Source organism: Schistocerca gregaria, chromosome X, assembly GCF_023897955.1.
Source record: "Schistocerca gregaria isolate iqSchGreg1 chromosome X, iqSchGreg1.2, whole genome shotgun sequence".
NCBI classification, from domain to species: domain Eukaryota; kingdom Metazoa; phylum Arthropoda; class Insecta; order Orthoptera; family Acrididae; genus Schistocerca; species Schistocerca gregaria.
Window position 1 is genome coordinate 370,972,258 of NC_064931.1, and position 16,759 is coordinate 370,989,016.

Here is a 16,759-nt window from a genome sequence, read left to right on the forward strand (position 1 = left end):
AAGTTTCATATCAGCGCACACTCCGCTGCAGAGTGAAAATCTCATTCTAGTGAACTTTTGTTTGTTTAAACAGGCGTCTGTAAATACAGGAACTTAATGTTTCTAACAAGTCTCCCTAAACAGACTTCCTGGCGTTTAAATGATGGTCTCAGTTTGCACAACGGTGTCAAGGTCTTTGGGGTAACATTTTTAAAAAAAGAGGATTATCAGGTATATACAGAAACTCACCAGTGTCCACTCAAGCGAGTCACTGAAGTCCCTCATGCTCTGTTCCTGCAGCGACAGCTCCAGTGCAGTCTCAAGGTCCCTCCTGAAACGCTCATCTTCTTCTTCGAGTGAATAGTCACCACAGGATTCGTCCGCACGCTGTAGCCAAAAATATTGTTTTCAGTTTGCGCCAACTGATTAGCTAATACTAGAAACATGTTCGGCTACAGCCAATTTTTCTTAACATAGGACGACTTAAACTGCTGATTTTAGAAATAATTAGCCTTATTTTTATTTATCTCAAATTTTCTTTGATGGGTTTCAAAACGGTCAATAGTTTTGGCCGTCAAAACCACTAAAAACAGATCCTAACCAAAAGCTATCAGGTGTTTACCATACTTCATGTTCCAGACCAAGGATTACATTCGAATAGCGGAACTGTTAAAATGCTTGAGAAAACCTGACTCAGACGAAGTGGAAATCAACTGCAGAAAATTAAGTTTTAAGTAAGTGCTGATAACATTTATGATCTATGGGACAAATCTTAGCGGAGAAAAACATACACACGCCAATCTCTGGCAACAACAACACCAACGAACCTAAAAAGAAGGAGTGACCAAATTAATTTCAATTCCACCACTAACGAATAGCAGATGATTAAACTGATTCAGAATGAAAGCCAGCTTATCATGGAATAAAAACCCTATCAATCACATCGAAGCGCTCAAATGTAAATACAAATGAGGTAGACATCATAGGAGAAAGAACTATGTAGATTGAGAGTGAAGGGTGCTGGGGAATGGGAACTGGCAGTTCGTAAGAAGGGAGGTAGTATTCAGACAGCTTTATTTTGTGTATATGCAGTAGATTTGACCAACTATCAGTTGATTGGAGCCTCTTGTAGCTGTAGGAAACGTGCAGCAGTCCTCAGCAGTTAGGAAGCCTAAGTCAGCTGCATAGTCTAACAGGAAGAAGATTCTGCTGCTAGGTAGTTCGCACAGTAGAGGCGTGGGTCAGCAGTTGTAGGTAGTGTTCGGGAGGAGCATCAGGTCACCAACACTGTTAAACCTATTGCAGGGTTGACGCAGGTGACTCATCACAGGGGAGTTGTGTAGAAATTTTAAGTACGAGGGTCAGGTAGTGATTGCGGATGGAGCTGGGAATACTCTTGTTAGGGACGAGGAATATGACGTAGGTGGTGACCTGGTAAGGACAGATACTTAAACTGGTGGCACGAATATGCATCTCAGACAACTTTTTCAGCGTCATGATCGGCCCCATCTTAAAGCTGCTGTTAGGCGTGTTAACATGGGGGTGGAGAAGGCACCGATGGCAGACGGCATGGCTCACAACACTGTGGTGGCAGTTGATCAATAGATACGGTTTTACCAGGCATGGCCTGCTCCTCAATAGGTAGTGGAATGGGAGGCTGGCGAAGCTTATCGGTGACAATACAATGGGTGGTTGATGGATCACTCATGGGAAAGTTCCTTCAGTAGCTGGTATTAGAGCTGTACCTCTTTTAAATTGAAGTCAGATGATAGGTATACCTGCTTAAATGGAATCCCTCTAACAAAGGAATCACCTTCAGATGTGGTCAGGTATGGCCGTAGAGAAGGAATTTGCAAACATCAAAATATTAGAGGTATTGGAGATAAAATTAGTGAAATGCTTATAGATGTTGACTGACATTACTGATATATCGGAGCATCACTTACATAACTTGACATTTCAGAGGCTTCCTTTAGGAAGATATAGATTAGCTGGCTATTTTTCTGAGACTTCTTTGAGGTGTTGGAGTGGCTATGTACAGTATTCTATTTGAGTCCATAAACTTATCACGACACTGCACTCAACATGTATTTGAATGTTGTGCAGGGGCAGTTGCATTTAGTGAAACTAATTGTTCTTGTTTATAGGTCCCCTATCTGACTTCGAAGCATTTCTGCTCAAGCTAGAAAGGGTTCTTTGGTCACTTTATAGGACGTACCCAAAATTATGTGTGGTGACTTCAATATTAATTTTGTATATGATTGTGCAAGAAAAAGGATGTTGGTAGATCTAAGTTCATAAGATCTGATGCAGACTTTTCAACCAAGGTGCAAGGGAACAGTAGCATAGCCATAGACAATACTTTTATTCATTTTTCATTACTAGATGGACACTGGTAGTAAAAGGTTGAGCGTCCTATCAGGTCATGATCCACAAATTTACACTAAAAGGCTTTTGTTCTCAAATGCCACAATTACGAACTATGTAGGAAAGCTAATCCAACAGTGATAGCGTGTTTCTTCACCGCATTAAATAACAAGAGTGGCGGAATGTTTATGGTGCCGATAACAGATGACAAATATAACTCTTTCCTAAACACATTTCTCATGCTATTTGAAAGCCGCTTTCAATTAGAACATTGTAAACGAGATACTAGCACTAAAAAGCAGCCTGTGTGGCTGATTAGTGGGATAGGATATTATGTTCAACGAAGTGGGAATTATCTCTAAGTGTTATTAGTCAATCAAGCTACAGTAGCCCATTACAAACAGTATTTTAATGGCGCTTGAAAACATTATTAGGAAGGCAAAGAGTATGTGGTACACAAACAGAACAGCTAATTCACGGAATAAAATTAAAACCATATATTCAATTGTGAAGGGAGTGTTTGGTCAGCAGCAAAAAAAAACTTCGAGGTAAACTCAGTTCGTAGTTAGTATTTCTCTTACTGGAAATATATATATAATTTAACAATCATTTTCTGAGCCTTGGTGGTGAATTAAATGAAAACTTCGTTTATGCAGGGAATCCTAGAACTCTTGGAAAATGCCTTTCCCAGACTGATGTCTGAAATACTCCTCTGTGATGCTGACAAGGGGAGACTGAGTTAATTGTTAAATCTGAGGACTCGTGGATATGATTAGTGCCTAGCAGAATATCGAAGTACTGTCCTGTGGATGTTAGCCCTATACGTAGTCGTATTCGTAATTTTTCTTTTAAGAATTGTCAGTTTCATGAACGATTAAATTAGTAGTAAAGCTGTTTTATGAAAAGGGAAGAAGGGATAATGTGGACAATTTTAGACCAATTTCTATGCCTCTGTTTATTGACGTTATTTAAAAGTCAGAGTACATAAAATATCATTTTACATTGCATAATTTGCTATCTAATGTACAGTCTGCCTTTAGAAGTCTTAACAACTGAAAATGCTGTATTCCCTTTCTGTGAGGTACTAGATGGATGAAACAAATGGTTTCGAATGCTAGACTGATTTAACCAAGATATTTGACTGCCTATCACAAAATAATGTTCCTTAAGTTGGAGCATTACGGAATATGGGTAATAGCTCACAGTTGGTTCACCACTTTAACAGCAACGCGCGCAACACCTATCTGCATTTGGATTCCACTTCCGTAACTATTGTTCAGAAATGTGTGCAGTATACTGCTGCATCCATTTTCTGTAAGCTACCACAAGAATTCAATAATGTTAGCAGTAATCCACGCCTATTCTGTTTAGTTCCTTCAAAAAATTAAGCAAATTCGTTTGTTATATTCTTTATTGACTTAAGCTGAAGGCTTGACTTTTTTGGCTCATGAACATTTTATTTTATCTGTTATTACGTTTATGTTGCAACTTCATGTAGTGACAGTTTCAATGACCTTTGAGATTTGTCCTCACTTTGGTCCTACAGAACTAGACTAGTGAGTAAATAAATAAAATAACCAGCGATAGGTAACTTCCCCCATGAACCATGGACCTTGCCGTTGGTGGGGAGGCTTGCGTGCCTCAGCGATAGAGATAGCCGTACCGTAGGTGCAACCACAACGGAGGGGTATCTGTTGAGAGGCCAGACAAACGTGTGGCTCCTGAAGAGGGGCAGCAGCCTTTTCAGTAGTTGCAAGGGCAACAGTCTGGATGATTGACTGATCTGGCCTTGTAACAATAACCAAAACGGCCTTGCTGTGCTGATACTGCGAACGGCTGAAAGCAAGGGGAAACTACGGCCGTAATTTTTCCGAGGGCATGCAGCTTTACTGTATGATTAAATGATAGCGTCCTCTTGGGTAAAATATTCCGGAGGTAAAATTGTCCCCCATTCTGATCTCCGGGCGGGGACTACTCAAGAGGACGTCGTTATCAGGAGAAAAAAGTGACGTTCTACGGATCGGGGCGTGGAATGTCAGATCCCTTAATCGGGCAGCTAGGTTAGAAAATTTAAAAAGGGAAATGGATACGTTGAAGTTAAATATAGTGGGAATTAGTGAAGTTCGGTGGCAGGAGGAGCAAGACTTTTGGTCAGGTGAATACAGGGTTATAAATACAAAATCGAATAGGGGTAATGCAGGAGTAGGTTTAATAATGAATAGGGAAACAGGAATGCGGTTAAGCTACTACAAACAGCATTTTTTGTCATCAGTCTACTGACTAGTTTGATGCGGCCCGCCACCAATTCCTTTCCTGTGCTAACCTCTACATCTCAGAGTAGCACTTGCAACCTACGTCCTCAATTATTTGCTTGACGTATTCCAATCTCTGTCTTCCTCTACAGTTTTTGCCCTCTACAGCTCCCTCTAGTACCATGGAAGTCATTCCCTCATGTCTTAGATGACCTATCATCCTGTCCCTTCTCCTTATCAGTGTTCTCCACATATTCCTTTCCTCTCCGATTCTGCGTAGAACAACCTCATTCCTTACCTTATCAGTCCACCTAATTTTCAACATTCGTCTATAGCACCACATATCAAATGCTTCGATTCTCTTCTGTTCCGGTATTCCCACAGTCCATGTTTCACTACCATACAATGTTGTACTCCAGACGTACATCATCAGAAACTTCTTCCTAAATTAATGCCGGTATTTGATATTAGTAGACTTCTCTTGGCCAGAAATGCCTTTTTTGCCATAGCGAGTCTGCTTTTGATGTCCTTGTTCCGTCCGTCATTGGTTATTTTACTGCCTAGGTAGCAGAATTCCTTAACTTCATTGACTTCGTTACCATCAATCCTGATACGTTTCTCGCTGTCCTCATTTCTACTACTTCTCATTAACTTCGTCTATCTCCGATTTACTCTCAAACCATACTGTGTACTCATTACACTGTTCATTCCGTTCAGCAGATCATTTAATTCTTATTCACTTTCACTCAGGATAGCAATGTCACCAGCGAATCGTATCATTGATATCTTTTCACCTTGTATTTTAATTCCACTACTGAACCTTTCTTTTATTTCCATCATTGCTTCCTCGATGTACAGATTGAAGAGTAGGGGCGAAAGGCTACAGCGTTGTCTTACTCCTTAATACGAGCACTTCGTTCTTTATAGGCCACTCTTATTGTTCTCTCTAGGTTGTTTTACATATTGTATATGACCTGTCTCTCCCTATAGCTTACCCCTACTTTTTAAGAATCTTTAACAGCTTGCACCATTTTATATTGTCTAACTTTTTCCAGGTCGACAAATCCTATGAACGTGTCTATTTTTCTTTAGCCTTGCTTCCATTATTAGCCGGAACGTCAGAATTGCCTCTCTCGTGCCTTTATTTTTCCTAAAGCCAAACTGATCTTCACCTAGCGCATTCTCAATTTCCTTTTCCATTCTTCTGTATGATTCTTGTAAGCAGCTTCGATGCATGAGCTGTTAAGCTGATTGTGCGATAATTCTCGCACTTGTCAGCTCTTGCCGTCTTCGGAATTGGGTGGATGATGCTTTTCCGAAAGTCAGAAGGTATGTCGCCAGACTCATTCTACACACCAACGTGAATAGTCGTTTTGTTGCCACTTCCTCTAATTATTTTAGAAATCCTGATGGAATGTTATCTATCCCTTCTGCCTTACTTGAACGTAAGTCGTCCAATGCTCTTTTAAATTCCGATTCTAATACTGGATCCCTTCTCTCTTCTAAATCGACTCCTGTTTCTTCTATCACATCAGAAGAATCTTCACCCTCATAGAGGCCTCCAATGTATTCTTTCCACGTATCTGCTCTCTCCTCTGCATTTAACAGTGGAATTCCCGTTGCACTCTTAATGTTACCACCGTTGTTTTTAATGTCACCCAAGGTTGTTTCGACTTTCCTGTATGCTGAGTCTGTCCTTCCGACAATCATATCTTTTTCGATGTCTTCACATTTTTCCTGCAGCCATTTCGTCTTAGCTTCCCTGCACTTCCTATTTATTTCATTCCTCAGCGACTTTTATTTCTGTATTCCTGATTTTTCCGGAACATGTTTGTACTTCCTCCTTTCATCAATCAACTGAAGTATTTCTTCTGTTACCCATGGTTTCTTCGCAACTACCTTCTTTGTACCTATGATGGCCCTTTTTAGAGACGTCCATTCCTCATCAACTGTGTTGCCTACTGCGCTATTCCTTATTGCTGTATCTATAGCGTTAGAGAACTCCAAACGTAGCTCGTCATTCCTTAGAACTTCCATATCCCACTTCTTGGCGTATTGATTCTTCCTGACTAATGTCAGGAACTTCAGCCTACTCTTCATCACTACTATATTGTGATCTGAGTGTGTGCTCCTGGGTACGCCTTACAATCCAGTATGATTTCGGAATCTGTGACCATGATGTAATCTAATTGAAATCTTCCCACATCTCCCGGCCTTTTCCAAGTATACCACCTCCTCTTGTGATTCTTGAACAGGGTATTCGCTATTACTAGCTGAAACTTATTACAGAACTCAATTAGTCTTTCTCCTCTTCATTCCTTGTCCCAAGCCCATATTCTCCTGTAACCTTTTCTACTCCTTCCCCTACAACTGCATTCCAGTCGCCCATGACTATTAGATTTTCGACCCCCTTTACATACTGCATTACCCTTTCAATATCCTCATACACTATCTGTTCATCTTCAGCTTGCGACGTCGGCATGTATACCTGAATTATCGTTGTCGGTGTTGGTCTGCTGTCGATTCTGATTAGAACAACCTAGTCACTGAAATGTTCACAGTAACACACCTTCTGCCCTACCTTCCTATTCATAACGAATCCTACACTTGTTACACCATTTTCTGCCGCTGTTGATATTACCCGACACTCATCTGACCAGAAATCCTTGTCTTCCTTCCACTTCACTGACCCTTACTACATCTAGATTGAGCCTTTGCATTTCCCTTTTCAGATTTTCTAGTTTCCCTACCACGTTCAAGCTTCTGACATTCCACGCCCCGACTGGTAGAAGACTATCCTTTCGTTGATTATTCAATCCCGGAGATCCGAATGGGGGACTATTCCGGAATCTTTTGCCAATGGAGAGATCATCATGACACTTATACTACAGGCCACATGTCCTGTGGATACACGTTACGTGTCTTTAATGCAGTGGCTTCCATTGCCATCTGCATCCTCATGTCGTTGATCATTGCTGATTATTCCGCCTTTAGGGGCAATTTCTCACCCCTAGGACAAGAGTGCCCTGAACCTCTATCCGCTCCTCCGCCCTCTTTGACAAGGCCGTTGGCAGAATGAGGCTGACTTCTTATGCCACAAGTCTTCGGCCGCCAATACTGATTATCAAAATTTAGGCAGCGGCAGGGATCGAACCCGGGCCCGAAGACGTTTTGATTATGAATCAAACACGATACCCCTAGACCATGGGTTAGCGTACTGAACGCATTATTGTAGCCAAGATAGATATGAAGCCCACACCTACTACAGTAGTACAAGTTTATATGCCAACTAGCTCTGCAGATGATTAAGAAATTTAAATGTATGATCAAAAGAAATTATTCAGATAGTTAAGGGTGACGAAAATTTAAGAGTCATGGGTGACTAATACTGTAGTAGGAAAAGGGAGAGAAGGAAACGTAGTAGGTGAATATGGACTGGGGCAAAGAAATGAAAGAGGAAGCCGCCTGGTAGAGTTTTGCACATAGCACAACTTAAAGCTAACACTTAGTTGAAGAATCAAAAGGCTGTATACATGGAGGAAGCCTGGAGATACTGACAGGTTTCAAATAGATTATATAATGGTAAGACAGATTTAGGAACCAGGTTTTAAATTTTAAGACATTTCCTGGGGCAGATGTGGACTGACCACAATCTACTGGTTATGACCTGTAGATTAAAACTAGAGAAACTGCAAAAAGGCGGGAATTTAAGGAGATGGGACCTGGATAAACTAAGAGAACCAGAGGTTGTACAGAGTTTCAGGGAGAGCATAAGGGAGCAATTGACAGGAATGGGGGAAAGAAATACGGTGGGAGAAGAATGGGTAGCTATGAGGGATGAAGTAGTGAAGGCAGCAGAGGATCAAGTAGGTAAAAAGACGAGGGCTAGTAGAAATCCTTGGGTAACAGAAGAAATATTGAATTTAATTGATGAAAGAAGAAAATATAAAAATTCAGTAAATGAAGCAGCCAAAATGGAATACCAACGTCTCATAAATGAGATCGACAGGAAGTGCAAAATGGCTAAGCAGGGATGGCTAGAGGACAAATGTAAGGATGTAGAGGCTTATCTCACTAGGGGTAAGGTAGATACTGCCAACAGAAAATTAAAGAGACTTTGGAGATAAGAACCACTTCTATGAACATCAAGAGCTCAGATAGAAACCCAGTTATAACCAAAGAAGGGAAAGCAGGAAAGTGGAAGGAGTATATAGAGGGTCTATACAAGGGCGAAGTACTTGAGGACAATATTATGGAAATGGAATAGGATGTCGATGAAATGGGAGATACGATACTGCGTGAAGAGTTTGACAGAGCACTGAAAGACCTGAGTCGAAGCAAGGCCCCCGGAGTAGACAACATTCCATTGGAACTACTGACGGCCTTGGGAGAGCCAGTCCTTGAAAAACTCTACCATCTGGTAATCAAGATGTATGGGACAGGCGAAATACCCTCAGACTTCAAGAAGAATGTAATGACTCCAATCCCAAAGAAAGCAGGTGTTGACAGATTTGAAAATTACCGAACAATAAGTTTAGTAAGCCATAGCTGCAAAATACTAACATGAATTCTTTACAGACGAATGGAAAAACTAGAAGCCGACCTCGGGGAAGATCAGTTTGGATTCCGTAGAAACGTTGGAACACGTGAGGCAATACTGACCTCACGACTTACCTTAGAAGCTAGATTAAGGAAGGGCAAACCTAAGTTTCTAGCATTTGTAGACTTAGAGAAAGCTTTTGACAATGTTGATTGGAATACTCTTTCAAATTCTGAAGGTAGGAGGGGTAAAGTACAGGGAGCGAAAGGCTATTTACAATTTGTACCGAAACCAGATGGCAGTTATGAGTCGAGGGGGATTGAAAGGGAAGCAGTGGTTGGGAAGGGAGTGAGACAGGGTTATTCAATCTGTATATAGAGCAAGCAGTGAAGGAAACAAAATAAAAATTCGGATTAGGTATAAAAATCCATGAGAAGAAATAAAAACTTTGAGGTTCACCGATGACATTGTAATTCTCTCAGAGACAGCAAAGGACTTGGAAGAGCAGTTGAACGGAATGGACAGTGTCTTGAAAGGAGGATATAAGATGAACAACAAAAGCAAAACGAAGATAATGGAATGTAGTCGAATTAAGTCGGGTGCTGCAGAGGGAATTAGATTAGGAAATGAGAACCTTAAAGTAGTAAAGGGGTTTTGCTATTTGGGGAGCAAAATACCTGATGGTTGAAGTAGAGAGGATATAAAATGTAGACTGGCAATGGCAAGAAAAGCGTTTCTGAAGTAGAGAAATTTGTTAACATCGAGTATAGATTTAAGTGTTAGTAAGTCTTTTCTGAAAGTGTTTGTATGGAGTGTAGCCATGTATGGAAGTGAAACATGGACGATAAATAGTTTGGACAAGAAGAGAATAGAAGCTTTCGAAATGTGGTGCTACAGAAGAATGCTGAAGATTAGATGGGCAGATCATATAACTAATAAGGAGGTATTGAATATGAATGGGGAGAAGAGAAGTTTGTGGCACAACTTGACCAGAAGAAGCGATCGGTTGGTAGGAAATGTCTGAGGCATCAAGGGATCACCAATTTAGTGTTGGAGAGCAGCGTGGAGGGTAAAAACCGTAGAGGGAGACCAAGAGATTACACTAAGCAGATTCCGAAGGATGTAGGTTGCAGTAGGTACTGGGAGATGAAGCTTGCACAGGATAGAGTAGCATGGAGAGCTGCATCAAATGCGTCTCAGGACTGAAAACAACAACCGCAACAACAACCGCAACAACAACAACCGCAACAACAACAACAACCGCAACAACAACAACAACCGCAACAACAACAACAACAACCGCAACAACCGCAACAACCGCAACAACCGCAACAACCGCAACAACCGCAACAACCGCAACAACCGCAACAACCGCAACAACCGCAACAACCGCAACAACCGCAACAACCGCAACAACCGCAACAACCACAACAACCACAACAACCACAACAACCACAACAACCACAACAACCACAACAACCACAACAACCACAACAACCACAACAACAACAACCACAACAACCACAACAACCACAACAACCACAACAACCACAACAACCACAACAACCACAACAACCACAACAACCACAACAACCACAACAACCACAACAACCACAACAACCACAACAACCACAACAACCACAACAACCACAACAACCACAACAACCACAACAACCACAACAACCACAACAACCACAACAACCACAACAACCACAACAACCACAACAACCACAACAACCACAACAACCACAACAACCACAACAACCACAACAACCACAACAACCACAACAACCACAACAACCACAACAACCACAACAACCACAACAACCACAACAACCACAACAACCACAACAACCACAACAACCACAACAACCACAACAACCACAACAACCACAACAACCACAACAACCACAACAACCACAACAACCACAACAACCACAACAACCACAACAACCACAACAACCACAACAACCACAACAACCACAACAACCACAACAACCACAACAACCACAACAACCACAACAACCACAACAACCACAACAACCACAACAACCACAACAACCACAACAACCACAACAACCACAACAACCACAACAACCACAACAACCACAACAACCACAACAACCACAACAACCACAACAACCACAACAACCACAACAACCACAACAACCACAACAACCACAACAACCACAACAACCACAACAACCACAACAACCACAACAACCACAACAACCACAACAACCACAACAACCACAACAACCACAACAACCACAACAACCACAACAACCACAACAACCACAACAACCACAACAACCACAACAACCACAACAACCACAACAACCACAACAACCACAACAACCACAACAACCACAACAACCACAACAACCACAACAACCACAACAACCACAACAACCACAACAACCACAACAACCACAACAACCACAACAACCACAACAACCACAACAACCACAACAACCACAACAACCACAACAACCACAACAACCACAACAACCACAACAACCACAACAACCACAACAACCACAACAACCACAACAACCACAACAACCACAACAACCACAACAACCACAACAACCACAACAACCACAACAACCACAACAACCACAACAACCACAACAACCACAACAACCACAACAACCACAACAACCACAACAACCACAACAACCACAACAACCACAACAACCACAACAACCACAACAACCACAACAACCACAACAACCACAACAACCACAACAACCACAACAACCACAACAACCACAACAACCACAACAACCACAACAACCACAACAACCACAACAACCACAACAACCACAACAACCACAACAACCACAACAACCACAACAACCACAACAACCACAACAACCACAACAACCACAACAACCACAACAACCACAACAACCACAACAACCACAACAACCACAACAACCACAACAACCACAACAACCACAACAACCACAACAACCACAACAACCACAACAACCACAACAACCACAACAACCACAACAACCACAACAACCACAACAACCACAACAACCACAACAACCACAACAACCACAACAACCACAACAACCACAACAACCACAACAACCACAACAACCACAACAACCACAACAACCACAACAACCACAACAACCACAACAACCACAACAACCACAACAACCACAACAACCACAACAACCACAACAACCACAACAACCACAACAACCACAACAACCACAACAACCACAACAACCACAACAACCACAACAACCACAACAACCACAACAACCACAACAACCACAACAACCACAACAACCACAACAACCACAACAACCACAACAACCACAACAACCACAACAACCACAACAACCACAACAACAAAATTAAATAGTATGAAAATGAGGGAAATGGAAAAAGGAACCACCTTGTAGTACTTTGTACACAACATGATTTAAGAATCGCTAACCCTATTTAAGAATCGTGACAGAAGATCTGGGGACACCAGAAGATGTCTGATGTTTTGCGTAATATTTCGTAAGCAGGTTCTGAATTAAGACACTGACAATGACATTTGTGGGATGACAATGTATTGGTTATTAGCTGTCTGTAGTGTGGCCTTGTGTGGTAGGGAAACAAGATTTCAAACAACAAATGCATTTAAATGTGGTGCTATAGAAAAATGCTCAAAATTAGATCGTCATATCGCGTAACAGGGTAGTATTTAATCGAATTTAGGGGAGAAAAATTCATGTCCCAACTTGATTAAAAGAAGGGATCGATTGATAGAACATTCAGAATCAAGGAATCGTCAATTTGGTATTGGAGGGAAGTGGTTGGGTGTGGGGGTTTACAGGGAGGCGAAGGGTACAGTAAACAAGTCCAAATCGATATAGGTCGTAGTGCTTAGAGGAAAACGTTGCGCAGGATAGACTAGCACGGACAGCTACATCAAACCAGACTTCGGATTGAAGATCACAAAAACAGTTCGAGTTTCAGAAAATATTGGTCGTCACAGTTTCCATAGGAGTAGACATTGCATCAGTAAACCTTTACAAATCGTTTTAAGTAAGTATTGCTGGTTTGTTCGTGATTGTTTACTGACAAGCTGCTTTTCCCCGCGTTTGCTAGAAACTGAAAATTGTTTACTGCTCGTCTAAGTTTTCCGGGTCACTTGTGAGCATTGTAAATGTAACTTCAGTAATCTGAATCAGGCCACGAAACATTTTAACGTTTTCGTGATAGGTACACATCATACCTCGACGCCTTAACACTAACTTACGGAGTATTTAACTGACCTAGGTCCTGCAAGATTTACAGCATAAGGAAAGAATGCCTGTTTCCTACGAATTTTTCGCTATAATATCCCGACATAATTGCCGTCATTGCCTTTTCAAATCCGACCTATTCAGATACTCGTGTTCAACAGTATATTAGTTTTCTGAATTCAAATAAATTGAATACAACAAACTAGAATTTTACACTCTTTCTGGCATAGTAGAACTGTGTTTCTAAACAGGTCTGGAATGACTTTCTGGACAAGTGGTCTACCAACTGAGCAACCCGCCCACGACGCACATCCCATGCTGACAGCTTTTACTTTGGCCAGTTTCCCCTCTTCCTACCTTCATACAATCACACATAAATTTACCAGACAAGCTTCGAATCAGCGCCGCCGTCACCTCATGCAGAGGGCAAATTCATCATGGAGGTTTTTTCGAAATTATGCTCATTGACCAAAACAACGATAAGAAGCTGTTAAACAGAAAAGCGAGTTTTACATTTATATGCTGTCTTACACTGCACTCACCTCATCCATTATCGGAGATTCACAGTCTGTTGAAGGAAACCTGGAACAAAAATAGAAAATATTAACCAATAAAATATAGAAAATCTAGTTACACAAGTGGACGCTTCGCGCTATATCACTTCCTTCACTTGTGTTTGGATAGAAACTGCAGGTAGGTAGATAGGAAGATCGAGCTGTCAGCCTTCTGTTTTTGTCAAAAGATACATTTTTATTAAACTCTTCAAAAATTAGGATATTTGTACTTCAGAACGATCAGAGACAATTTAAATGGTACTTGTACCTTTAGAATGAATCGGAATAAAACGTCAGAATTTCTAATTAGGAAGTGTGTAGAATGTTCAGTAGAACCCATGGATATGGTTTCCTCTGACGATGCTATAATGGGTTGGAAAGGTTTGAGACTGATTGCAATGGAACAGGACCAATTTTTCCACTTGCAAAGAAGCAAAAACAGTCAAGCACATCGTATTCGACGTGGGCAATTAGAAGCAAGTATTTTACTGCCGAAGATGAAGTTCGTCAGTTATTTCCACATAGGAAGAAAGGTAGGTTCTATTTGTAAAGCTGCTACACATGCTAAATTTGTGATCCCTTGATGCCTCAGCCATTTCCTACCAACCGATCCCTTCTTCTGGTCAAGTTGTGCCACAAACTTCTCTTCTCCCCAATTCCATTCAATACCTCCGCATTAGTTATGTGATCAACCCATCTAATCTTCAGCATTCCTCTGTAGCACCACATTTAGAAAGCTATTCTCTTATCCAAACAATTTATCGTCCATGTTTCACTTCCATGCATGGCTACGCTCCATACAAATACTTCCAGAAACGACTTCCTGACAAATCTATACTCTGTGTTAATAAATTTCTCTTCGGAAACGCTTTCCTTGCCATTGCCATTCTACATTTGATACCCTCTCTACTTTGACCATTATCGGTTATTTTGCTCCCCAAATAGCAAAACTTCTTTACTACTTTAAGTGCCTCATTTCCTAATATAATTCTCTCAGCATCAGCCGACTTGACTACATTCCATTACTCTCGTTTTGCTTTTGTTGATGTTCATCTTATATCTTCCTTTCAAGACACTGTCCATTCTGTTTAACTGCTCTTACAAGTCCTTTGCTGTGACAGAATTACAATGTCATCGGCGAACCTCAAAGTTTTTATTTCTTCTCCATGGACTTAATACCTGCTCCTAATTTTTTTTGTTTTCTTTACTGCTTGCTCAATATACAGATTGAATAACATCGGGATAGGCTACAACCTTGTCTCACTCCCTCCCCAACCACTGCTTCCCTTTCATGCCCCTCGACTCTTATAACTGCCATCTTGTTTCTGTACAAATTGTAAATAGCCTTTCGCTCCCTGTGTTTTACCCCTGCCACCCTTAGAATTTGAAAGAGTATTCCAGTCAACATTGTCAAGGGCTTTCTCTAGGTCTACAAATTCTAGAAACGTAGGTTTGCCTTTCCTTAATTTTTCTTCTAAGATAAGTCGTAAGGTCAGTACTGCCTCACGTGTTCCAGTATTTCTACGGAATCCAAACTGATATTCCCCGAGGTCGGCTTCTAGTTTTTCCATTCGTCTGTAAAGAATTCCCGTTAGTATTTTGCATATGTGGCTTATTAAACTGATTGTTCAGTAATTTACACATCTGTCAACACCTGCTTTCTTTGGGATTGGAATTATATTCTTCTTGAAGTCTGAGGGTATTTCGCCTGTTTCATACATCTTGCTCACCAGATGTGAGAGTTTTGTCAGGACTGGCTCTTCCAAGGCTGTCAGTAGTTCTAATGCAGTGTTGTCTACTCCGGGGGCCTTGTTTCGACTCAGGTGCTCTGTCAAACTCTTCACGCAGTATCGTATCTCCCATTTCATATCAGCCGATAAAGCTTTAGTCAACATTTTTGAAATACAATACGTAAAAAGCAAGCCACTATGGGCTGCTCACACACGTCGAGCTACAGTTGCATGCCAGTTTGAATGTTTTAGTTCTGATGGAGGCACTCATAGTAGTGCCGAAACCTAGGTCAAAAGACCTTTTGAGACCGAGGGCTCTTATTGCTTTAATTTTACTTTGTAAACGGTGGCTGACCGTGCAGCCATATTAAAAACTAACTTTCCTATTGTTCTTCTACCGTTCTGAACTAACAACTCATGCGGAAACAAGCAATTTATTTCATCCGTGCAAACTCTGATCTCTTATTTCATTACGACGATCCTTTCTCCCGGTGTAAGTGGACGTCGAGAAAATACTTTCGCATTCGAAGGAAAAAGTTAATCATTTCCTTTCGCTAATGTATCTCGCAGCAACGAAAAACATTATGTTAATGATTGCCACACCAACTCACGTATCATATCTCTGGAACTGTCCCCGGCTTCATAGCATGAAAGAACTACCTGCCCGGCTTTGAATTTTTTCGATGTGTTCCGTCAATCCTATATGGTGAGGATCCCATACTGCACAGCACTGCTCTAGCACACGCGGACAAACTAAGGGTATGCAGCCTTGAATAGGTTTGCTGCATCTTCTAAGCATTCGGCCTATAGAACATAGTATTTTTGTCTATGAGGAAGTTCCAATTTTAAGTTGGTCGTTATTTTAATTCTCAGGTATTTGAATGGACAGCCTTTAAATCTGTGCTATTTGTTGTGTAATCGAAAGGTAACATTCCATTTTGGAGTGGGTACCTTTACTCTTCATTGTTCAGTCACTTGCCACTTTTCCGAGTGCACGGATTTAACTGGCTGGTCCCGCTCCGATCAAATGACAACCTGACCCGTTCGCCCCAGCCGGCCTTTAATTTCCTCATCT

General features: G+C 41.2%; 1 protein-coding gene across 1 annotated transcript in view; it reads right to left on the reverse strand.

The window, feature by feature from the left end:
* Nucleotides 1–16,759, reverse strand: part of LOC126298374 (uncharacterized) — a gene marked incomplete in the record, with an annotated part of 141,431 nt that overhangs the window by 88,937 nt on the left and 35,735 nt on the right. Inside the window, 2 exon segments of the mRNA XM_049989680.1 lie at nucleotides 229–366; nucleotides 13,943–13,982. Coding sequence (XP_049845637.1) covers nucleotides 229–366; nucleotides 13,943–13,951 — 147 coding nt within the window.